General features: G+C 35.1%; 3 protein-coding genes across 4 annotated transcripts in view; 2 read left to right on the forward strand and 1 right to left on the reverse strand.

The window, feature by feature from the left end:
* The window catches only part of mnd1 (meiotic nuclear divisions 1 homolog), a 48080-nt gene extending 46931 nt beyond the window's left edge, over positions 1 to 1149 (reverse strand). The window contains exons 1-2 of the mRNA XM_084096672.1: positions 1073 to 1149; positions 77 to 142 (exon numbers count right to left, since the gene is read on the reverse strand). Coding sequence (XP_083952798.1) covers positions 77 to 142; positions 1073 to 1075 — 69 coding nt within the window. The 5' untranslated portion in view covers positions 1076 to 1149. The remainder of the gene's footprint in view (positions 1 to 76; positions 143 to 1072) is intronic.
* Positions 1150 to 2299: 1150 nt separating this feature from the next.
* Positions 2300 to 13333, forward strand: tmem154 (transmembrane protein 154). Of its 2 annotated transcripts, none has more exons than XM_084105068.1 (9): positions 2300 to 2589; positions 3687 to 3752; positions 5361 to 5396; positions 6444 to 6467; positions 6546 to 6782; positions 7082 to 7133; positions 7927 to 8000; positions 8894 to 8942; positions 12334 to 13333. In XM_084105068.1, the coding sequence occupies exons 1-8, from the start codon at positions 2535 to 2537 to the stop codon at positions 8926 to 8928; spliced, it is 579 nt and encodes a 192-aa protein (XP_083961194.1). In that variant the 5' UTR covers positions 2300 to 2534; the 3' UTR covers positions 8929 to 8942; positions 12334 to 13333. The 2 variants fall into 2 exon arrangements, with proteins under 2 accessions (XP_083961194.1, XP_083961195.1); XM_084105069.1 differs by having other exon boundaries at positions 2357 to 2589; positions 6603 to 6782.
* A 1507-nt stretch (positions 13334 to 14840) lies between these two features.
* Positions 14841 to 25517, forward strand: part of fbxw7 (F-box and WD repeat domain containing 7) — a 162669-nt gene continuing 151992 nt past the window's right edge. The window contains exon 1 of the mRNA XM_084094239.1: positions 14841 to 15272. The gene's annotated coding sequence lies outside the window, so the exon portion shown is untranslated. The remainder of the gene's footprint in view (positions 15273 to 25517) is intronic.

Below are 25517 nucleotides of genomic sequence, written 5' to 3' on the forward strand. Positions count from 1 at the left end.
GTGTCAGACATGGACACAATCAAACATTTACAACCTTAATGAATTCATATTCAAATGTGAAATCGTGCCTACTTACGGTTTCAAAAAATATTTCCATCATACGACTTCTTTTTTCTTCCAAGCTAAGTCCTTTCTTTTTAGACTGTGGATTATAAAAGATAAAGCCTTTGTATCAATAAGGTGAACACAGTTCTGCATTTTTCTGTATTAAATAAATAACATAAAAATAATTCAGCTCTCATTACTGAATAGCTGAATACTGTGCTGTTTTTATTTGTAATTAACCCTTTCAGTATTTTATCTTAGAGAAAAAAATAAAAAAGTGGAAGTAGCGATGAAAAAAATCAGACTCATTTCTGTGAATTGATTCTTTCAAAATGTTTGTTTCAAAGAATTGGTTAAAAAAACCTGATTTATCTAAAAATTATTATGTGTTCCAGAATGTTCAACACCATTTTGTTAAACTGTCACCAAAACATGGTCTTAAAATATTTTAGGGGGGCCTTCAGGATGAAGGCTGGCTTTAATATTATGTGATTTTATCAGTTTTAATTAGCATGACAGAGTAAAAAAAAAAAATAAATAAATAAAGATTGCAAAAGTTAATAAAAAAATATTAACCTCATCCTTCTGTTTAAGGAACATATTAATTATTCAATAATGACTTATGGTCTGAAGACAGGTGTTTGTTGGGTAGTGAGTGACAATGTAATATCATAAATTTGATTGAATCAAACTGTTTGTGTTAATTAGCATTCCTAGCGATGTGAATGCTCTGTCATCATATTTGCTTTAGTGGCTTCGAATTAAACACGAATGGATAATGTTCATTCAACAGCAATACCATTCGTCAAAAACGATTCTAACAAACTTAACCTTGATCTATTTTGGCTGTCATAAAAACAATTTGATAAATTTATTCACAGATCAAAGATCTCAATACAATCTAGAATTATTCGACCTGTTTAACACAGTTCTGAAAACCTTAAGTGCCATTTTGTCATAAAAGCGACTTTTTCTAAACAATATTCTAAGTAATACAATTATTAAATGCAATAACTTATGTTCTCACCATGTTTGACACTTCCACAGCTTGAGTTTGGCGCGAGATGTGAAGGAAGGAAAACTCACTGCGCGTGCGTGTTGCTAGAGTGTAGAACAGAAGTGCGCATGCGCGGCGGAACATTTCTGCGTTTAGGTTGTGGTGGTAGATTCGCAAAAAAATATGCTGTAGTTTGGAAAAATAGTAATACAATATTATATATTCAGTTAACCATATATTATTCTCTCTTAATAATTTAATGACTGCATTGCCATGACTTTATGTTTGTCTCATGCACCAACAATATCAGGTTTTATGATTTTTAAGACTGTTGTCTACAAGTATGGTAGTATCAGTGGAAAAGCCAAAGGTCCCAATGTATTTATATTTTGCATCTCTATGTTTGCAAGGTTTCCGGGAGGTTGGACAGAGCTACCCTTATATGACACCGACCCTCTTCATCAAGTATTTAGATGCAGCACAAATGTTTTATTATTGCTATAATTACTGAATATTTATGATTTTTAAAGAGGCTTAATATACATGACTCAGTCCTTAGCCATAAGAAAGTTACTAAGAACATTGCCTCAACAAATACATATTAGGCAAGAGCCTGAAACAAAACAAAAAAATTAAAATAAGCAAATGGTCAGTGAAACTGACAATGAATAATGAAAATGTTAATGTTAGCCAAGATGTCAAACTGAATTTTGTTTTGTTTTTATGTAAACGGTGTGTATTTGTTTTGCAGTATTTGTAACCCTGCTACCCCCCACCAAACGACGGCTTGATCCCCCTGAATGACATCAAAACAATGTTGTGGCAGTAGCGGCCTTTGTTTCACCTGTTTTACTTGAAATGGGTATCGCAACAGAAGGGGCTTCCGCCCCGTCACCTGCCACACCCTGTTTAGGGTTTAGAAAGGTAGATAACTTATTTTAGCATTTTATAATAAAAATCAATTATTTCTGACATCACGTTTGACATCTAAATGCTAATTTAAAAAAAAATATATATATATTTATACGTCACAGTTCTTTTTGTAATTCCATTTTAATTGCTAAGAAAGTACATAACTGTTTTGACAAAGACAGCTGTAGCAGTTTAGACAAACTCTTTACAATCTCTTCCTACTTCAGTCTGTTTAAAGTCTTTGAGTTTAAAGTTGCTTCTGTTTACTCAGCTCTTTTGGCACTTCTCTTTTTTTTCTCTGGTTTTTGGTTAGGTCACATACCATATATGCAGGAATGTGTTTTCACAGTTAACTGAGGAACAGCTCGGCTTGTGGTAACAAGCTCACTGTTTGATTGCATCACATCCGAGGGAGAGAACGAGAGGGTGGTGGTTTTTTTTTTGTAGCTATAGGTGAATCAGGTCTGAAAGAGGAAGCAGGATGTCATGAAGGCGTGTTAGACACCAGTCACTATGCAATGAGTCTGTGTCTCTGTCTATCCATAGTGTGGGCCAGTGCTTTCACCGAGGACTCTGGGAAATGAATCTGATACTATTCCTGCTTTTGGCATTAACAGCTAGCCGGACTCGACTTGGTAGGTACACACGGTAGTAGATCTTTTTTTTTTTTTTCTGTAGAATCCTATCTCTCTCTCTTTCCATTTTTCCATTTTAGATTCATTCATCTAGTAACTCTCCGCTGTCCTGTCTGCTCTCTTCGTCAGGGTCCTCAGAAATCATTTTACACTGTAATTGGCCCCTAGGCAGCACAACACTTGTGGAGTCATGTGGACATTAAGAGTGCATTCAAATGACCTGTCGTATCTTTTGACCACAATGGACAATGATAAAGTTGAGGACAGGATGGTCACAGTACCTTATAAATAGTTCTTTGACTCATTTTGTTGCTCTTGGTTTCATGCAAAACAAAAAACAGCTCGTCTCTGTTGACGAACAAAGATAGTGTTGATTCAGGTCAAATGTATCTTTCTTGTGGTTTTATGGCATTAATTTCCTTGTAACTGATTATTAGTTTCCTCCTTTTTACCTCAAAGTTCTCTTGTAGCTGAATAGGAATTTTGATATTAAAATGATGTTGTAGTTAAAATGAAGTTGATAACTTTACAGTGACGTTCTGTGTTAACTTTATTCAATGAAATAGCTTTGAAATAAACAATACTTTTACAGCAATTATTAACCTTGGTGAATTTTAGTCTCTACATACTGTATGCTAATTTGCTAACATATTTTAAACATTTTACATCTATACACATATGTATATGTACATATATATATATAATGCTAATCCATGTTTTTTTCATTATACATAAGTTAATGTATAAAGAACAAACATGAATTAACAATGTACCCGTATATATGTATGTTTTATGTTTTAAATTAACATTATATGCATTATATGTATTTTAATGTTCCTGTACCCGCCCATTTTTGTACCTGGCTATTAGCAGAAACTTAAAGACTGTTTAAAAAAAAAAAAAAAGGATGAATTTCATGAGGAAGGACAAGGAATGTTTCTAATCTCTCTCAGGTAAATTCAGACACTGATGCTCAGATAAAGTCTTTCTTCTGAACTGCAACGGGTCTGAACTAATCCTCAGTGTAAAAATGAAATGAAGGTTCTATACAGTCAGTTCTTAAATGTGTAAAGTAATTTAGTTTCATGTCATTACAGTTCAGTGTGAAGACGACATAGAAGAGATACTGCCCAGACCTGAGGCAGATACTGTCCAAGATGAATGTGAGTATCCGCTTTAGAACACCTACATTTGTATTTTATTTTAAAGGAGAACTCCGGTCAATTTTTTTGTACATTTGGAGTGCTGTCAATACAGAGAACAACGACAAAAATCGGTGTTGCCTACACCGTGTTATCCTCTTTTTAAAATTTGCACCCTGTTGACTTAAATGGGCCAAGTTTTAAACCTGCTTTTAGCCTCTTAACATCCTTGATGTGTCATTACAAGTGCACAGCCATGTTAGATGATTCCTTCAGAGTAAACACGGTGAATCTGACTGCAGAAGATATGAATAAAAGTGATGTTATTTCAGCCAGCGCACATACCTGTATTTACATCCTGTTTTCGGTTGAAGTCCAAAGTAGTCGATTGTCGAGTTCACGCGCATAGGTTTCAGGGCTGCCAACTCTCACGCATTGAGCGTGAGACTCACGCAATTGACACTTTTCACACGCTCTCACGCCACACATCCATTTTCTCACGCACAGAAAAATTGCGGAGCAAAGAGGTACTTTTGATATTAAACTAATTCTCAGCTCTTAGATTCCGTCAATTTTATTACGAAATTCAGACAAAAATACGTTTGGCGCTTGTAAATGTGACGTGACAGATCGCTGAGCGCCTCAGATCAAGTGCACGTGAACCGATCATCACTTTTTTATTTAAAGATGCAGTACAATTTACCGAAAGTATACATAATATCGACCAATTAGTGTTTTTCAACCATGGAAAGAGGTCAATATAACAGCAGGAGAACAATTATGTCACATTATGTTACATTTACCTCAGGAAAGCCATTTAATGACCATAGCATGTTAATTGAATAGAAAAAATAGCTAGAGAGGAGATTTTGCTGAGCATTATATTACATTTTTATTATATTTTTACTTATGTCATTAAATAATTGTTATTATAACAAAAACTGCATTATATTTAATTTAATTTGTTATTTTTAACCTTTAAAAATACCAGCAGATTGGGCCCTCTATGTTTACAGCATTAGGTGAGATTATTTTTTTAAATAAAATTTAAAATAAACATGTATCCAAATGAGTCAATATTGAATCAAAATCGGAATCAAATCACAATAATGGAATTGAAATCTTGAAATTTTTGTCAAGCAATAATAAAAACTGTATCCTACCAGTCATTGTACAATGTAAACATTGTAACATGTTGTCACTAAACTTTTATTCATATCTTTCACATCTACTGCAGTCAGATTCACCCGTGTTCACTCTGAAGGAATCATCTAACATGGCTGTGCACTTGTAATGACACATCAAGGATGTTAAGAGGCTAAAAGCAGGTTTAAAACTTGCCCCATTGAAGTCAACAGGGTGCAAATTTTAAAAAAGAGGATAACACGGTGTAGGCAACACCGATTTTTGTCGTTGTTCTCTGTATTGACAGCACTCCAAATTTACAAAAAAATGAGCTCAATGTTAAAATTGACCGGAGTTCTCCTTTAATGCGAGATGTTGCAGACTGAATGAGTCAACTGCCACAGTTGTCTAGAATGGGTTTATCCATCTAAAGAAAAAGTGCAGTAGTGGATGAGCACTCACATCCTCTCATACATGAATGTGATCTGTTTATACATTTAACAGCTCCCAAAACTTCAACAGAAGGTGAAGAAGACCAAGGTAAGAATTGGTGGTAATTACATTGATTTGACGCATCAGTAGATATGATATAAAGGTATTATATTTTCATGTTCAAACAAACAATGTATAATGTATACACTACTGTTCAAAAGTTTGGGGTCTGTAAGAATTATTATTATTTTTTTGAAAGAGATGAATAATTTTATTCAGTAAGAATGCATTAAATTGATGGAAAAGTGACACCAAAGATATTTTACAAAAGATTTCGATTTTTTAAAAGAAAATGCTCTTATTTTGAACTTGTGTGGGGAAAAAAATGTGTTTCCACAAAACTAATTAAGCAGCACAGCTGTTTTCAACATTTATAACAATTGGAAACGTTTCTTGAGCAGCAAATCAGCATAATAAAATTATTTATGAAGGATCCTGTGACTCTGAAGACTGCGGTAATTATGCTGAAAATGTAACTTTGCATCACAGGAATAGATTACATTTTAAAATAATATATTAAAATTGAAAAAAAAATTTTTTTAAATTGTAATAATATTTCACAATTTTACTGTTTTTACTGTACTTTTGATCAAATAAATGCAGTCTTCGTGAACACAAGAGTCTTCTTTCAAAAATATTACATTTTTACAAAAATATCCCCCAAACTTTTGAACATTAATATATACAGTATTTTTGCACTTTAACTCTGACAGACCTAAAAATTTGTATAAACCAGCCATTTAGGTAAAATCTTTTTCTTTTCCCTTGAACCCTTTGCGTTCCCCAGTTTGAAAACCTCTAAATTAACTGTAAAAAATGTACTTGTAATTTTACAGTGAAATACTGTTTCAACCATGTCTTTTCATTTAAAACCATGTCTTTATTAATTTCAAAGTAAAGTACTGGCAGTAAAAGCTGTTTATTGTACTTCAACTGTATCAATGCCGTTTTTACAGCTGTACTATGTAGCAAAAATTAGGCCTATTGTGTAGTTCATAATCCATATAAGTCATTTTCATTTACAGAGATAAAGTGTAGATGTTTGTTTAGTTGTATTTTCATGATTACTTTATTTCTTTCCTGTGAACGTGGAAGGATCTGGAGATGAGGGGAGCCAGGGTACGCATTGCACTTTTCACGCTGAAATAAGCATTTCAAACTTTATCTGATCAACTTATAGCCTACTGTGACTTTCAGGTTCAGGAAATCATATTTTACTGAAATCATATGCAATTGAATCCACCTTGGATTTAGGCTCCACACCAAACAGTGACCGTGATATTGAAATACAGACGACTACTGAGTCAGATACAGACAAAGAGGATCTCAACTCGGTCATCATGATCATCATACCCCTGGTTCTCACACTCTTCATCATCGCTGTGATCGTGTGTGTGGTCATGGTCTACCGCAGGGGGAGAATACAAGATGCTGGTATGTCAGGATGCATTCAAACAGACTTATACAAATAACCAGCTAAATGCATCAGTTAGGGGGTGTTTACATATTTAGGCTATCTGAAAGACACAAATATTTACTCTTCCTTGGAATCATCCAACGGTAGATTAGAATCTGAATGGACGCACGGTAGTTTAAACTCACTGGGAGGCATTTGTAAAAAATTAAAAACAAATAAAAAATGTGAACACTTAATAATTTCAAATTGAATTACATTTTTGCAACAGTTTTTGCCATCCATGTGTTTCTTCCCTTTCTCCTTTTTTTTTATGTAGACACAAAAGAAGATCCTTATTTGGATCATGAAGACCATGAAAAGGTGCCAATGTAAGTACACACTTTACAGGGTTAGTTCACCCAAAAAGAAAATTTCGGTCTTTATTCACTCGCCCTCATGTCGTTCCAAACCCGTAAGACCTTCGTTCATCTTCAGAACACAAATGAAGATCTTTTTGATGAAATCCGAGAGCTTTCTGACCCCACATAGACTGCTTTTATGTCAGTGAATCTGTTGCTAAACAGAGGTGCAAAACTGGGTGTTATCAGAACCATTAAAAAAAAAGTATCCTAAAACAAAAATCTTTCAAAACTTAAAATAGATTTTAAGCATTACATGATTGCAATTCTAATAGTTTTCCGATAAATATTAATTTAAGACCATGTAGGCCTACTCATTATTTATTTTCAACAATTTAGCAATTAAATTTTGATAACTTCAAATAAATAATAATTCAATTGTTCTCTCTAATCATATTTCCCTGTGTGTTTATTTAGTGATTCATTTAGTAATCTCATTTATTTAGTATTCATTTGAAATGTATATTTGAACCATGCACTTTGAAAAAAACTCATGTTTCAACATTCACAGTGAACATCAACAGAATCCCTGTATAATATACACAATGTTCACACTAATACACCTATTTAATGACTGTTGTTCTTTGGCAAGTCAGCCTGTTCACATATATTCATAATGTAACAAAATGATGTTCCACAAAAGCTGTTCATGGTTAGTTGGTTCCTCTTTAAAGATACAAATCTGCCACATCAGTCAAAATCAACTTCCACCTCATAATAAACAGCCCACAAACGCTTGCGTTGTTCTTTTCTTGATCCTCAGGCCGATGTTTGAGGATGATATCCCATCAGTGATGGAGCTGGAAATGGAAGATCTAGAAAACTGGATATCAAAAGGTGACCACTAAAACTTCTGTTAGTAACGTCCTCTGACTCCGAGTCACGGTCCATATCTGGGCCTTGGTGAGATATTGCACATTTATAGTGATTAATCCAAACCACAGGAGCTGGAGAGAATCCCAATCTGGTGTTCTAAAAAAAACATACATGCTGGTTTGAGAATTTAATCGATGAGATTTATCTACATCTTGATAAAATGGGGTGTTTTGTTTTTACATGTATCATCTCAAATTTGTTTTTTGCTAAAAAACAAAAACAAAACAAAAACAGCATTAGGTAACACTTTATTTTACAGTGTCCTTGTTACATATTTTACATGTACTTACCATAGAAATAACAGTAAATTATGCATAATTACATGCAACTAACCCTCAACCAAATCCTAATCCTACCCTAACTCTATAGTAAGTACATGTAGTTGCTTAATATTACTCAGTACTTAAATATATAATTACAATGTAACAATGACACCTTAAAATAAAGTGTAACCCAGCATTATTACACTGAGTGTATTACATTAATTTGAACTTGAATTTCAACATGTTTCAGTTTTAGTGAATTCAGTAAGTTTGTGCGTTGACCAGCAGGGGGAGCAATTGCATTAAAAACATTCAAACGCTCAAAGAAACTTCCTCAGCTGTATGAAAGTTACTCTTTAGGCAGTTTTCTTAAACTTACTCACATTAAACACCCCCCAGCATTAAGGTTCAAAACATCCTACATACAAATATACTGTGTTGCACTATGCACAATGCTGTTAAAGTGTGTGAAGTGCTGTAGTTATCTAAATATGATCGATTTCTAGATGATAAGAAAAATAAGAAGTGGAACATATTTTGTTGAATGCTTTTAACATAAATAATCTGTGTTTTTTCATTGCTTGCTTGCAGATGGAGGCAAGAAAGTGGACACTGGCCAAATATAATGAATAGCTTTTCAGTGAGTACACTAGACTTATTATTCCCTCCTTTATGCAAGATGTAGTCCAAACCTGGGAAAGCTACACAATTTTTTTTTTTTTTTAGAACAAAGTCAGAGCATATTCACAGTACAGTACTGGCTTGGACAGCTGTCTAGCGGTTAGTAACAGGAAAGCCATTGTACTAGCATGCAAATATTTAATTTTCAGGACAGATCTGTGACAGATGTTGTGCATTACTTGATTATTTACATTCACACATCATATTTCACTGCATTTCATCCTAATTCAGATCATTTCCAAGTAATGAAGAAGAGACACATAAATGGTTGTAATAACATTTAAAAAAAGTACTGTATATGCAAAATACACAGAGCAGCATTTGCTTTTTCTCTTGGGCGTTGTGGAGGTTTTTTTTCCAAAAAGACATTTGAAAAATAATAGGGGTCCACTGAGGTGTGCCCATTTTTATATGTGAAACACATAGCAGTGGTGCAAGACAAAGCATGAAGAAATGTGTTTGTGTGTGTCACACCCTGTAATGTAACGTGTAAGGTATCATTTCCTGGAACTGTGAAATGACATAAGGTTACCTCTTACTTTACTTTCCAGTGGAATGCCCCTCAGAGTCTAGTCAAGAGCTACTGTACACAACAGCGTTCCCTATGCAAACTTTTTACTGTTTATTACGACTGCAAAAGTTGGTGAAAATGGCATATTTCCATTATTTTGTGATAACATTTGCAGTTTGAACTATGATAAACTTCTTAGGTTGCTGCGTAGATCCCCAGGAAAGAAATCAAAAAGACATACACATACAAATGAATGTTTTGATCATGTTCTGCTGCCACAAGAAATAGTCACTCTTTCAGACTTTACAATGTTTTGACATCAGACTTCAGACTTTAATGTTAGTTTATGTTGGTTAATAAAATGCAAATTTTCATGTTAGTTCACAGTGCATTAACTAATGTTAACAAATTGGACTTTGGATCTTAAAAATGTATTAGTAAATGTTGAGATTAACATTAACTAAGATTAAGATTTGTTCATTGTAACTAATTTAAACTAATGTTAATAAATAAAACCTTATTGTAAATAAATCAATCAGTCAATCAATCAATCAAACTTTATTTATAAAGCTCTTTAATACAACCGAAGTGGACCAAAGTGCTGTACAGAAAAATAAATAAAATACATACTTTATATAAAGCATATTATACAAATAAACAAATCAAGAGACATAAAACATAGGAAAAATAACCATAACCGTAAAGTGTTAAGTGATTTCTTTCAGTCACCAAAAAGTAAACGGATCACAGAAATAAAGAAGAAAAATAAATATATATATATATATATATATATATATATATGGTAACACTTTATTTTGATGGTCCACTTTAAAGATTCTACTAATTTTGCAACTACATGTCAACTACTCTACTAGTGTTAGTAGACTGTCTGCTTAATATCTGCTGTCACTTTATTTTGATGCTCCCCAACAGACATTCTACTGACTATAAGTAACTTTGCAAGTACGTCAACTTATTCTACTAATCCGAACCCTAACACCTAACCTACCAGTCTATATATAACGGTCTACTAGTCTACTAATACTTTAATGAGAGTCAGTTGACAATGTCTAAAGTGGACCATCGAAATAAAGTGTAACCAAAACGTTTGTCAGTTCACATTCACACTGTTTTTGGAACTCAATAAATGTGAATAGAATTATTATTATTATATTATCAGCCATTACCCCAGTCTTCAGTGTCACATGATCCTTCAGAAATCATTCTAATATGATGTAATGCTCAAAAACATTTCTTATTATCAATGTTGAAAACAGCTGCTTAATATTTTTTTGTGGAAACACTATTTATTCAGGATTCTTTGATGAATTTTAATGTTAAAAAGAACAGCATTTATTTGACATAATTCGCAATTAAATTATTTAAATAATTAATGAATTAAAACCTAAAACAGTAGGCCTCTACATATTGTGGCATCAAGTTTGTGCATCCCTATACTTTTTGAAGTGAAATGAACACCCGTTCACTGTAAAAAAAATGACATGATCAATAAGTCATGATAACATATGTTTCTTCAACTCATCAAAATAAGTTACGTTATTTTAAACTTTATTTTTTTAAGTTATATAAGATTCAACTCATTCTTAAAGTCAGTTTAATGTAATTCAAGTAAATGACATACACAGCCAAGTCGATTGTACTTAAAACTTTAAGGTAGCGAGTTTGTTTACTGTGTTGTTTTTTCCCTAAAAACACTGAAAAGTCAAGACATGATTACACTTTTGTCAAGTGACTAGATTGTCAAATCGTTTTGAAGTGGCAGTCTAACAGAATAATAAACAGCAGAATTGTCTGTTGGCCTCCATATAATCAGCACAGAGGTGCGAACGGCACTTACACAAACACCCGACGACATTCACTTGCTTTCTAATGCAGACACAAACACAGACTATGTCATTCTGTCAAGTTTGTTTTGATGAGGCTGCGTACGAGGAACAGAATAGCTGTGACTGCTGACTTCTGACCCCCGGGTCGGCGCTGCCAGCATGGACATCTGGTAGTCATTACAGCAGGCATGCGTGGAAGCACGGCTCAGACCGGGCCAGAGATGAGGAGGGCCTCTTTTTTCCCCCTCTTGCGTACTCTCTGTCTCGCTCTCCCTGGGAACACCAGAGGGTCAGAGTCCACAATCCAGGAATGTAAGCTTACGTCATGCAGACTGTGTTTTTCCCAGGATCGGATTGGTATCAAGCGCTATGGGGGAGCTAGCTACACAAAGGCTAGGTGATGTCAAGAATGACAAATTAATGTTTATATAAACATAAACGGATTATCTGAGGCCACATCAGCACAGGAGTAAGGGCACAGCTCTGTTTACGCTGAATTGAGTTCAAAAGAAAACTGATCTGATCTTGAAACCGAAATTCTTAAAGTCACCATGAGATATTTTATGGAATATTATAAATGATTTATCCGTGCACACTATTATTATTTTTTAAATTCATGCCCTCATAATCTTTAATCAAAAAGATGTGTTCACTGGCGCGAGGGCGGGACAACCTGTCAATCACATGACATAACAGGAATAGCAAACCTCAACGATCCAATCAATTCTCTATGAACAAAATCAAGTCCCGCCCTACTTTTTTTCTCTCTCTGATATATCTCAAAATAAGGAAGAACCTATTTAGAACAGACGATCGCAACTTCCGTTTCATGCCGACTTTAAATGGAATAATACAGCATTGTTGAAGACTCTGTACAATACACAAATGCACAAAAGTCTATAGATTTGTCCACAAATGTCTACAGCAACATAGTCAGTGTAGTTTGGTAAATATTTGTATTAATCCATTTTTTTCCCTCACTTGTTTTACAGGCACCTGCTTTGGACCTGATGCTGTTTTCAGCAGCGTCCTCATATCCAATGTTGCACAGTGTAGGCTTTACATGTTGAGGTATACTTAGGTACAGTTGGTTCCAAGAGAAATGCTTTTATATTATGTTTCATAATGCTTTAACTTCATGTTAAAACGTATTCGTAAAATACTAAAGATTGCTGTGTGAAGAACATTGGTGTTTGGATGAGAAAAATCTAGTACTGTCAGAACGATTAATTGCGATTAATTCCATCTAAGTTTGTATATATCAATATATGTGTGTGTGTGTGTGTGTGTGTGTGTGTGTGTGTACAGTATGTATACATACATACATACACACACATATATATTATATATTTACAAAAACGTTCATGTTAGATGTGATTAATCGCGATCGTGATTAATTTGACGACTCTAAAAAAAGGAAATAAACACAAATGTTTTTTTTTTCTGTCTGTTGCGCTGAACGGGATACAACAGTTTTACTGGAAGCTGCATGGTCCTCTGTGTACTTTTGATATTGATTTTTTCACTACTTTTTGATGGAGTACCTCAAAATTATAAACCATTTTGTTTTGTTTGTATCGTGTAATAATGATTTTGCCACAGAACTTCGAATATTCAGATGTATTTCATCATTCCATTTAAATTATAAAGATTTTATTATTTTAACCTTTGTAAATTTTATTACATTTGATGTATTATTTTTTTTTTTTTTATGCAGTATTGCAAGTGTATGTTTACAATTTAAATATTGCCATATAAATCACTAGTTCTTGAGAAAACACCAACACATTTCCTATATGTTTTTAAAATATATATATATTAAAAAGGAACTCCTGTTATCATTGTTCTTGCTTGTTCATGTGTGTTGTTCTCATTACATGCACATACCGTCGGTAAGATTTTTATATATTTTTGTGAGAATTCTCTTATGCTCACCACGGCTGCTTTTATTTGATCAAAAATAAAGCAAAACCAGTAATACTGTGAAATATTACAATTTGAAATAACTGTTTTCTATTTCAATATATTTTAAAATGTAATTCATTTCTGTGATCTAAAAGCTGAATTTCCAACAGTCAATAGTGTCACATGATCCTTCAGAAATCATTCTAATCTGATGATTTGGTGCTTAAGCAACATTTCTTATTTTTATCACAGTTTAAAACAGTTGTGCTGCTTAATATTTTTTTCCAAACCATGATAATGTTTTCCCCATGATTTCTGATCAATAGAAAGGTCAAAAGAACAGCAGTTATTTAAAATAGATTTTTATTTATGTACCATTTTACCATAATACTGCATCTAAATAAGACAGTAAACAAATTGGTAATTTCAGTAGACTATATAGGAAGGAATACACTTAACATCTTTTTTACCTAAATAAACCATAATCTTATCTACACATGACCATAGTTATATTTCATGCTGCACTTATTCAATAAAGTGAACTTTGTTTTTGTTCTACATCTGAGTGCATTCTCTAATGCCAAAGGTCTGGAATACTATGGGATTATGAAAGAACATTATTTACCTTTGAGTGAAGCCTTTTAACTTTTAGGCAAGTGCTGTCATGCGGTCCAGCAGAACCGTTGCACTTTCAGTGTAACAGTGGTGGAAAACAACACCAGATGGAACTCATTAGATTGTTCCCTCTCCAGTCTTGTCTGATCTGTTTGGATTTAAACCCCTGTTGATCAGGGTCATGCGTGCAGATACAGTAAGGTTTTGAATGTGTTGACCTGTACTCGTTTATTAATGATTAAGCTACATACAGATCTATTTGTTAGTTATTATCGATCTAAAACAGTTTATATTTGTTGTGCTTTTAGATTGCAGTGTTTTTGCAGCTTATCTGTGGATTCCTGTTGCACTATTAGGTGTTTTTTTTATTTTTTATTGTTGAGTTATGTAAAGTAGCCTATTTTATCTGACAGATTCTCTTTCGAAAAATGTGCAACACAACATAAATCAATAGGCTAATATTTTGTTTTAATAAAATAAAATAAAGATGGATAATAATAACTTTTTAAAAACAATAAAGAAGTGTTTAAAAAAAATACAATATTTAAGTAAAGGTTAAAAACACGTACATGTCTTGTTTGTCTGTGCACTGTAAGAGAGAAGAACTACAGTAACTTTTGAACATCTTATTATATATATTTTTTTTACCAGAAGGTTTTTGCCTAAAATCGTGCTTTAAAATGAAACCATTGTAGGCCTAATCTAAAATGTTTGTCGGCCCCTAACAGTCCGCACTTTTTTATTATTTATTTATTTTTTATTAAATGCTTGTAGAAGATAACAGCAAAACAAAAAAACACAAAAAACATTAACAACAGCCATCGTCATTGTCATTACATTACAACCATACTCCAGAGACCCTCAGTCCAGACTAAGTTCCTTCAGTCTTTCAGTCCAGATCCTAACAGTCCGCACTCCACAAGGCATTGGCAACGTAATTACGTCTTAATTAAGCGACACGATGACGTTCCTAGACGACACGGTGACGCCATCATCGGTTGACAGGGAGTCGTACAGGAATCGGTTGGATAAAGGCGATCGCGCTTTAACGGAGAAGCATCGGAGTCGTGTGCCGTATCCCTAGCGTTCTTCAGATCGGTCACATATTATTACAGGGGGATTTTACTTTTTTCAGAAGATAAATAATTGATAAAAGCTCTCCCTGGTTCATGGACTGGAAGGGTGCGCGTAACGCTCCTACTTTATTTCATCGGATGAAAATGTTTGGTTTGTGCTTGTAAAACTTCAACTCGTTTTCAGAGGATCGTTTCATCTTTCTTTCGGGCAAACCGGAGAGGAGAAGAGGAGAGACCGGTGACCGTAACTGGACTCTGGATAGGATATCTGGGGGAACTAACTGACCTCCTATACACAGGAGCTTTTTTTGTTCGTCTTTCCATCAGTTTCCAGGGTAAATACATGCATTTGTCTAATAAAACATCTTGTTTAAATGCAGTGTTTTGCAGAAACGCAAACTTGACCATGCAAGGCTGAAATTGTAGGAGTAAAGGGCCATGTGATCAGCTTCAATACACAACGTCATGCAGTTATTGAACATATGAAGCTGACTGCATGGCCTTTTCTCGTGTATATAATATTTAGTATATGTACCGCTGCTTATGATGTGCTTCTGTTCAGAGTGCCTATCTGGTCTGTTGAAGCAGGTTCGCATGGTATTTATAACTGCAGTGTTTCACTTATAATAATAGGAATCACTCGCATGCACTATTTCGCAACTGTTGTTATTGTCGGTAACAGTTAAACTATTTTAACCCAAGAAATAGGACGTACACCAAATACAGTGTTTAGTAGTTTTGTAGCTGCATAAAACAAACCTAATATAGAAAAGCTTGAGCTACTGTCTTTTTGCTTTTCCGCTGCTTTGCTTGTTTGCTCATACAGATTTGACACGCACTTCAGATTTCATAAATTAAACAATTTTCTCGTTTGGTGAAAATGTAACTTCACATCAGATAGACAACGTTGTTGTTGCCCTCTTAATGCATTGGATGATTTACTACACTGTTTATACGGTGTGTTTATATATATATCTGAGATCGTTTGGCGGTTTGGATTGGTAAAGATCACTAAACTTATAAGTAATAGTAGTATTCATTGTGATTTTCTCTTGTTTAGCCGGTTAGCGACAAGAGGTTTAGCTTAAGCTAACACTTTTAGCGCACCCACAGCTGGACAATCGAAAGACAAGCTGGTTTATAAATATGTTTACCCGATTTTCCTCTAGAATGACATTTCTAAGATAAAGTGCTCCATTTTGTGCCCGTGTCACCAAAGGCAGCTGGAACATCTGATAGCTGTTAACCTAGCACGTTAGCTTAGCTAGCTAACAATCGACGCTCAGCCTTTGCCACTGCCGCCTCCCAGAAGGGCTTTAAATCCACGTGAAGTACCCGCCAATATCCGCACAGAGTTTTCGCTTTTTAATAGGCATTTTCAGGAAAATATTAACCTGGTTTGCACGTTGTAAGTGTGAAATTATTAAAACGTACAGATTTATGTGCAGCGCGTGCAGGTCGCGAGACAAGCACATGTTAGCACCGACTACAGCCGATGCAAGTTTGTCAAAGGATAGTTTTTTTCTCTCAAACTCTTCAGGAAGTTTCAAATACAGCGTACACAAAATATTAATAATAACAGAACTTTTCATCCATCTCTGCAACCTCAGGTGATTGAACAAATGAAAACAACTACACCGTGTGAACACATGGCTATACAAAACTTTTTTTCTTTTTTTTTGGCATTTATAGTTAAATGCTTTCCTTTTATAATAATTAATAAACCAAGGAGATTTGGGCTGCTATTTAAGTTCAGGTTCTTGCGTTTAAAAGTTTCAGCATCATCTGTAATATTATGTAACTTGTTTTACAGGGTTTGTAATGCCATCTATTGAATGTGTTTATGTAATATCTGTTGTCAAATAAAGTTTTGTTTGGAAGGAGGAGGGAGGGAGGGTTTCTCTAGAGAACAGACAGAGGTCAGTTTGCAAGTTTAAAAGCTGTCTCCAAGCAATGTGCCTCTAGTTTTAGTAGTTGTTATCACCTGTTGTAAAGTTAAAGCATCAGGACGGTGATGCACAGACCCATTAGGTTTACTAGGTTTGTTTTTTTAAGTTTATGAAGTTTGTAGGTCACTCTGGGATACAATGGAAAGGGTTTGATAAAATTGGAAGGAAGGGAGAGAGGGAAAAAAAAACAGGAAACACAGAGGATAGTGTGCAAGCTTTTTCGTCCTCGTCCTCTCACACCCTTTCCACAACATCCATTTCCATGTGAGAAACGCCGGAATCTCCCTCCTGCATTATAGGGGTGGGTGAAGCGCTATATCTGTCAATGCTAATATTTTGAGTTCTTTCACACTGTGGCTTTTACACTAAGAAAGACGACAAGGTTTAGTCTTTTGCATCTCCCGTATGGATCTTTGTGACTTGCTGAATGCCCTTAATGTTTTGACAAGACACAAAGAGAGCATACAAGAAGGCATGACCGGATTGGGAGATGAGAGAAAGGAACCGGGTCATCTGATGTGGCTCTTTGAACAGAATTTTTTTTTCCAGGCCAACCACTTCTTAACGGCACTCAGCTAAAATAAGAGCAGGTCTGCTGTGTGGTTTTGATTTAAAGATAGTCTTGGTTTTAAAGGGTTGCAGCAATCAGCAGCCTTTCACTGCAGACTCCCTTTGTATTCTCTGGACTCCTCCAGGTGTTCACTACCAGCGAGTTTTCTTGAAGTTCACTCGCATTCTGCTTCTCCTTTGATGGGAGATAATTGATTCTGTTGCTCAGTTGAAAGGTCTGCTATATGTTAATGAATTTGAGAGTAAAAGGGCTTCTCCAAGTCTTCCAAGACTGGGAAATCTTCTTGTATGTCTGCTGATAAATCAGCTCTTAATTCACTTAACTGTGGATTTCGGCTTAAGGCAAGTGCACAGCTGCACACTACAAGACTGAAGCATAGAACTCTGTAGCTAGCTTTGCTTATTTCTGCTGATTTGGAACATCTCTTCTTCATTCGTTTATTACACATTTGTATATATTTTAGCTGGTTACTCATCTACAAATAAAAGTTCAGTAGCCTATGTTAGCCCACCAAGAACGATAAGTATAGAGGTAGGCTAACTGTATCTAGCTTCCACACCAAATTAAGATAATGTTTAGGGATGCATATGAACATTTTGGCCGATACAGATAACCTATAATTATTTACATTTGAAAGTCAATAACTGATATATTGGCTGATAAATCTAAATCCAAGTTTTTATTTAACTTGAGAGCCTGATTGCAAAATCAAGTCTCACCATTAAAAGTCATGTCCCAAGCACAAAATTATAATGTTCTCGTTATTATTTGTTGCCCATATGACAGACTTGTTTTGCACATGTTGCACTGAATTGTATCTTCCTTTTTTGAAGTGATTCCAATCATATTTCAAGCAATTCAAAACCATCATGGTGAACACTTAATGGCGTCTGAAGTGTCTCAGCTGAAGGGAAAAATCCATTTATCAGCTTTAATGAATCGGCCAATTTTCTTATCAGGCCAGTATATCGCGGATCCCTAATAATGTTCTGTTAAAGTGTGGATATGTTGTATTTCGCTTTAAATTCTCAAGCTCTTTACAATCTCTGTCAATGCTTTTATCTTTCATCAGCTGGATTATTTTTTTAAACGTAGTTCCAACAATATTATGTCATGTTGCTTTTGTTATAGTTGTTCTGTTGACTTCTCTATTCTCACAGAATTATAGCAATGATTGCAACTTTTTTATAGTTCTTGGTGTGAACATTTCACATTTTTGCATATTATTTATCACATGGGTTGTGGGTTGTTCTATGGTTTGTTCTAAACATGCACATATCTAATGTAGAGACTCAGACGTAATTGGTGGTGTTGAACAGTGGCTGTTTTTTGGCTGAGCTTCATGATGCACCATGGTTGCAAATTCTGTTGTTTATTCACCCTCACGTGCTTCTAAACTTTTAACACTTTTTGTTTTCATCTTCTGTGTAACACAAGATGATATATTGAAGAATATTGGTAACCCGCCATTGTATTGACAACAAATAGTTAAAACATTTCTTAAAATATCTTTTGTCTTCCACAGAAGAAATAAAGTGATATAGGTTTGGAAGGACGTGAGGGTGAGCAAATGTTGACAGAATTTTCATTTTTGGGTTAACTATCCCTTTAATCTTTGTGCACTCAATACCTTATGAGTTTTTGAATGGTTCTCTTTTCACTTGTTGTGCTGGGGAATAAAAAAGGCAATGGTCACGTGACTGTCATGTCTTCTGCTTTAATGGAGGTGTGAGTTGCCAGGGAGTGTTACTGCTTTTTCATGCGCTCTCACAACAATTAGACAAGCAGAGGATGGAGATTCTCTCAGGGGTGAATTTCTCTGGGAGTTTGGTGAATCAGTTCTCCCCCTGTAGTCAATAATTGTATCCAAAAACTCATCTTTGATCACCAAAATGACACATTTAAATGTTTTTCCTGAGAATTTTTTTTTTATTCATGCCTTAAAATAGCTTGAATGTAACTCTACACTCTTGCTTCATTTAGTAGGCCCTATATGTGGAACCATGTATATGCAAATGAGCCCCGCCTTAACACGTTTTATGTTTCACTCTCTACAATGTCGGACACATAACGGTATATGATTGGCCTCTGGCTTGACTACGTTATCAAACAGCTAGTAATGTGTTGCTAATGTTACACAAACCATGTTCCCATTCACCACCTCAGAGTCAGACGGCTGCCTTCTAAAAATCAGCATCCTTAGAAACGCTTAGAACAACTTAGAACGTCAGTGGAGAAAGGCATTTAGTTCATCATAACATCGTAATATTCATCATACACAATTCACCCTATACATTGCTAAATATACATGATTTTTCATATCAACAGAAAAATGTACTGGGATAACCTGGCTTGTTTTGTCTTTTTTTCACTGCAGTTTTAAGGAGGAAATACTCAGCACTGGTGTTGAATTTGCACATGGCTTGTCTTAAAGTGACTTTATTTTTCAATAAGGTTTCATTTAACGTGTTAACTAAATGATCTAACATGAACAATACTTTAATCTTAATTTACATTTCTACATTTACTAATACATTTTTTAAGTGAAATGTTAACATCAGTTAATGAAAATCTGTCTTGCGCAAGACTAATATGCTCAATTGTATTTTTATTAACTAACATTAACAATGCTTAATAAATGCTTATGTAATGCATAAACTAATGTGAACAAATGAGACCTTATAAAGTGTTACCAAAAATATTTTTAAGCCCCATACTGATACATAAAGTACAAACATACCCTCATAAAGGCACTCTGACCTTGCTTGCAAAATCCTATAGGATTTATTTGAAACACTGCTATTAATACAGTAGCCTACAACTACAACTTCAACTTCCCAACTTCAATGGGATTCTCTTTGTGTTTGTGATGTGAAGTGGCATCTTAACTTTTTTGGCTTCATACTGTCAGAAGATAGTTTTTTGAGGCATGCAAAACACTGTGGTCTCTCTTCATTACCAACCGTTGTACTGGTGAACCTGTTGGGAATTTGTATTGTCGTGCAACACATCCATTGTAGACAGCATTGCTGATTATAATGGGTTCTATTTGCTTTTGTCGCCCCGCTTGTGTCTGGTGTAGACGCATTGTTTTGGTATAGTGACATTTGAAGTAGATTCATTGTTTGCTTTACCTGGTACTTGCAGGCCTTTCACAAATTTGTCCATGTATCATTCATTATATTTTTACACTGCTCCCTGACCTGCAATACTCAATTCTGATTCTTCAACTGTGTCATCCTGCGGTCTGTTATTCCACGACTACAACTGATAACCGACTGCTCAAGCATGTATTGTGAGACATCTTGAGGAAATGTTTTTTTCTTTTCTTTTTTTCTTGTTTGATTATTTAGTAATTTGGCAAGTAGCTACATAATAAGAGGGATACTTTTGAAGTGGGCTCTTGTATCACTCTGAAGAGGTTTCTTTTGCATAACAATTAGCTGACTACACACTGTACATCCCTTAGTTTTAGGTAGGCAAAACTACATATTTTAATTGGCTATTTAGTGGGTTGTCTGAACAGCTTGTCAAGGAAGGCTTGTTTAATTATGTTCTGTGACGTCAATTAGCTCCCTTTTGGACATGTGCTTTGTGCCCTAAAAACATCCCTTTAGTAGGGTAACTAACAGACTAGTTTCAGCAGATAAATGGGCTAAATATCTATAACCTGCAGCCTCAGTACTGGCTCCAGTCTAGATTGGTGCAAAACTTCTTATGTGCATCCCAGGAGCAGAACAATGTGCTTTAATGTAACCTGATTGATTTGTCTTAATGTATTGTTGAAGGTAATAAATTTATACGCAACCCTTCTGAAAGAAAGCTACTAAAGCTATTAGCTAGCTACTAATTGGATGTTTGGCTTAGGGTAATACCGTTAGCAAACCCACAGCTGGACAGTCAAACAGTTTTTTCTTTTTCATTTGGCTGTTGTAGTGATGTGCTGACTAGTCAGTTATGTGATTGACTAGTCGGTTGTTGGATGAGTAGTTGACCACCCTGGCCTGTGTCTAGTTTAAAGTAAAAGTGTCTGTATAGTTTGAGAGCTCTGCTCACAAACACTTGCCTTTTCAAACGCTGGTCTTTCTGTTATCTAAAGCATTGTGAGAAATATTGATGTTAGCATAATAGAACTGATCTGATCATGACTGATAATTTTACTTCCTGACTCTTATGTTCCTATTACTGTAGCCAAAACAAAGTTTGGTAGAAAATCTAAACAAAACACTGCAAACTAAGGCTTCATTTCTCCACAAATGTCTCTTCAATTCCATTTGGAGAGATTATTTTTGCTCTGTTTATCTCTTTTTTTTTTCTTCTTTTTTTTATTGTTTATTTTTTATGTCTTGGGTGAATGCCCTTGCTGTATGGGTGGTGAATTCTTGTGTTGCTCTGTGAATCACACTTGTGAACACACTGCCTCCCTGTCCCACTTCTGATGAATTATGGAGTGTTTATTTGCTTTGCTGTAATGAGCTCTTTACTTTCTCAATATTTTCCTTCACTGTTTCCATTGGATCTTTGCAGATTGAGAAATGTATGCCACCTCAGTCATTATGTTTTGCGTGTCTCTAGAGTTGCACCACTCTGTTTCCAAGAAAATTGGGCTTAATTTGTTGAGGAAACAGAACTTGTTGTGTGCTATTAACACCGATGATTAATATGCATTATCTCCCTTATTCCTGTTGCTGTGCCAAAAGTCTTTTGAGCATCGACACTATCTGTGTATTGAGCGTTAACTGCTGTGTGTGAAGTTGTTTTAAACACACTGTCTGGTGATGAAAGGGTGCAGGGTGTTTCTTCGCTTTCACTGTGTTCAGTTCATTTCTCTTTCCTGTATGTGCAGGTGTGTCACAGCAGGCCAATCATGTGACTAGTCACTTGACTGATTCCATCCTCTATTCAAACCCCACAGATGACTTGCGCTGTTAGTCCAGCCTCACAAAACATCTAATGTTTGATGAATGTCTAGAAATTTGGAAATCGGATTTGTCTTATTCTGTAGTGATCTCCTCTAAAAACTTCATCCAGGAAGAGCTTGTCTTGTCACAGGTAATCTGTGAATATAGATGTAATCCTCACACCTGGTCTTATTCCACTCCACCGCTCTTTTCATTAGATCTCTTCTCAAGCATTTAAAGCTGAAGTGTGTAGTTTCAAATGGAATTGGGTTAATGAAATGATTTTCTATTTTAGGGATGAGATTTAGATTTTTCATTGCTGATTAAGTTTTTTTTACAAGCAAATTTGGTGATAGCAAATAGTGATTGCCGATGTTTATTTACTCCCCCCCCCCCCCCCCTTAAGCAAATTGATTCGTTTATTTGCTCTATAACAGGCAAAAGATAGCCATTTGAAATTAGAGGCAACCACTGAATTTAATCACGATCCAAAGATGCTATTGTTTTTGAATTTAAGTCCCCCTGTAGTCAATAATTTGATTCCTTAACTTATCTTTGATCACCAAAATGGCACATTTAAATTCATGCCTCAAAATAGCTTGAATGTAGCTCTATACCCTTGCTTCATTTAGTATATTTAGTATACTCGTACATCCTCGTCTACAACTTGATGTATCAGAATGGTAACGCGTTTTATGTATCACTCTACAACTTCGGACACATAATGGTAATTAATGATTAGCCTTTGCCTTGATCAAACAGCTAATAATGTCTTGCTATTGTGTTCCCATTTTCCATCTCAGTCTGCCTTCTAAAAATCAGCATCATCAGAAACACTTTGAACATCATAGAAAGTCAGTGGAGAAAAGCATACAGTTGTAATCAAAATTATTCAACCCCCATTGCAACTCATGTTTATTGGCAAAATGTATAGACTTTCAGCTGTTTGCAATGAACACATCAAACAAAAGTAATTGAAATGGCTCAACACAACACGTTTCAAGTGGTTTCCCCAAATTTAACTGAAACTGCAACTTTTAATGACTTATTCACCCCCCTGAATAGAATCCCTCACAACACAAATCTGCAAAACAGGTGTTGTCTGCTACGCAGCAGTTAATGATATGCTAAAGCCCGCCTGCATTTTGACGTGATTGGTTACTAGTAGTTTGTGACGTAAGAAACACCGGCGAATTCAAGCCGTGTTTTTGAGACTGTCTTTTTTTTCACTGCAGTTTTAAGGAGAAAATACTCTGCGTAATGGTGTCGACTTATGAATTTGGTTAACTTGATTTTCCCCACAGGGTGTATAGTTAGGATATAAAGTAAAAACAAAATGGTCTGTCTTTTGATTAGGTAAATTAAGCTACATAAGACACACCTGCACAAAACAAAAACAGCAGACAGACTGAATGAAAATGTAAATTCACTCTCAGACAGTAGGTGGCGCTTATGGAACAACAGCGAAATAGCATTTCCTCTGTTACTGCTGTACAAAAAGCAGTGCTGCGCTTATAAACAGGCATTATACGGAGGTAAGAAGTAAAGGTAATGCAATCAAAGCTTTTCCGAAGACAGTCTGTCATATAACCCCCCTCCCCCAATTTGATATATATGTATATACCTGTGAGTGTGACTGCTACAGTAATTTCTCTGTTGGCGTGTCTCTGTTTTCCTCTTTGCGTCCGTCTTCAGCGTGTTCTGTCTCTGACCTCTGTTAACGTCCTGTTTACAGAGTTAATATTTCCACACAAATTACATTTTGGGAAATGATTGTAATGCAGTTTGTGCGCAAGTCCGGAATAGAGATCGGCCAAAATAAAATGAGAAACCGATCGTGTGTTAGGACTCGGAGCAAAAACTTCAGATGAACAGCAACTATTATTTTTAGACAAATAATCCATCCCTTTGAGTCCATATAATGCAAGTGTATGGGATGCTTCAAAAACCAGTGAACACGATGGTAATCCATAAGATTCATTCATTCAGTTGTTCCAAACCTGTATGAATTTTTTTCTTCTGTTGAACAACACACAAGATATTTTGGAGAATGTCGGTGGCCAAACAGTTGATGGCTCGCATTTATTTCCATAGTATGGGAAAAAAATACTTTGGAAGTCAATGGGTCCATCAACTGTTTGGCCACTGACATTCTACAAAATATCTTTATCATCTTTTGTGTTCAGCAAAAGAAAGAAATTCATACAGGTCGGCGGTGAGTAAATGATGACAGAATTAAAATTGTATTTATCAAAGAACTCGCTGCTCTTTAGATTTAGTAGGAATAATCTATTTAATTTATACAGTGAAGACTATGCAGTGTTGTTTTACATTTGATTAGCCTACTTCCTGCTGATAAAGACTGTTTATTCTTTTTTTATTTATTATTATTATTATTATTATTTCACAGGAAAGCAATACGTTTCTAATTACCTCTATGAGAGGGAATGGAATATGTTGCTTGCTAATAAATGAGTTGTCAATTTATGATACTTTCTTATCTCTTAATTTTGATACTTAATTTATATGTTGATGTTAAAAATGGCTAAATGACCCCTAAATAACTAGTTATGCCTAGTATTTATTTTGGTGATTGGTATTGGCCGATACTGCTTTCAGTGTTCGGTGATCGGCCCCGAAAATCATGATCGGAGCACCCTTAGTAAACCATATGACCGCGGTTGATGAATTATTGTCTTCTAAAACAGATTGATCATTGTGTAAAAATAAATGCTAATATTTTAACCAAATATTATAAACCAATGCTTCTGGCCAACTGTCATACGCAGCTTCATAAGTTCACGTTTGACAAACGTCAGCACGTTGTGAAGCTTGCACGAGAAGTGATTGCCGCTTCAGAACACACTTGCGCCACGTGCTCACATTTGTTGTCAAACGTGAACTCGTGAATTTCCATTTTACGAGGAAATCAGCCTGCAGAAGGCTTATAGTTATTGTTGCATGTTAGGCTGGGATAGGAGAAAGCATTTTAACATCTCAAAATATACACTTCAGCTTTAAAGTTTAGAATGTTTTTACCTCCCTCAATTCCTTCATTCTTTATGGCCCAATTTCAGCTTTGCTCTGGTCCTCAGAGATTGTGTGCAGAGGTTCTGGACACTGTAAGCAAGGGCAGTGTCAATAATTCAGAGCTTTGCT

This window comes from Abramis brama (genome assembly GCF_963993115.1).
Source record: "Abramis brama genome assembly, chromosome: 2".
NCBI lineage: Eukaryota > Metazoa > Chordata > Actinopteri > Cypriniformes > Leuciscidae > Abramis > Abramis brama.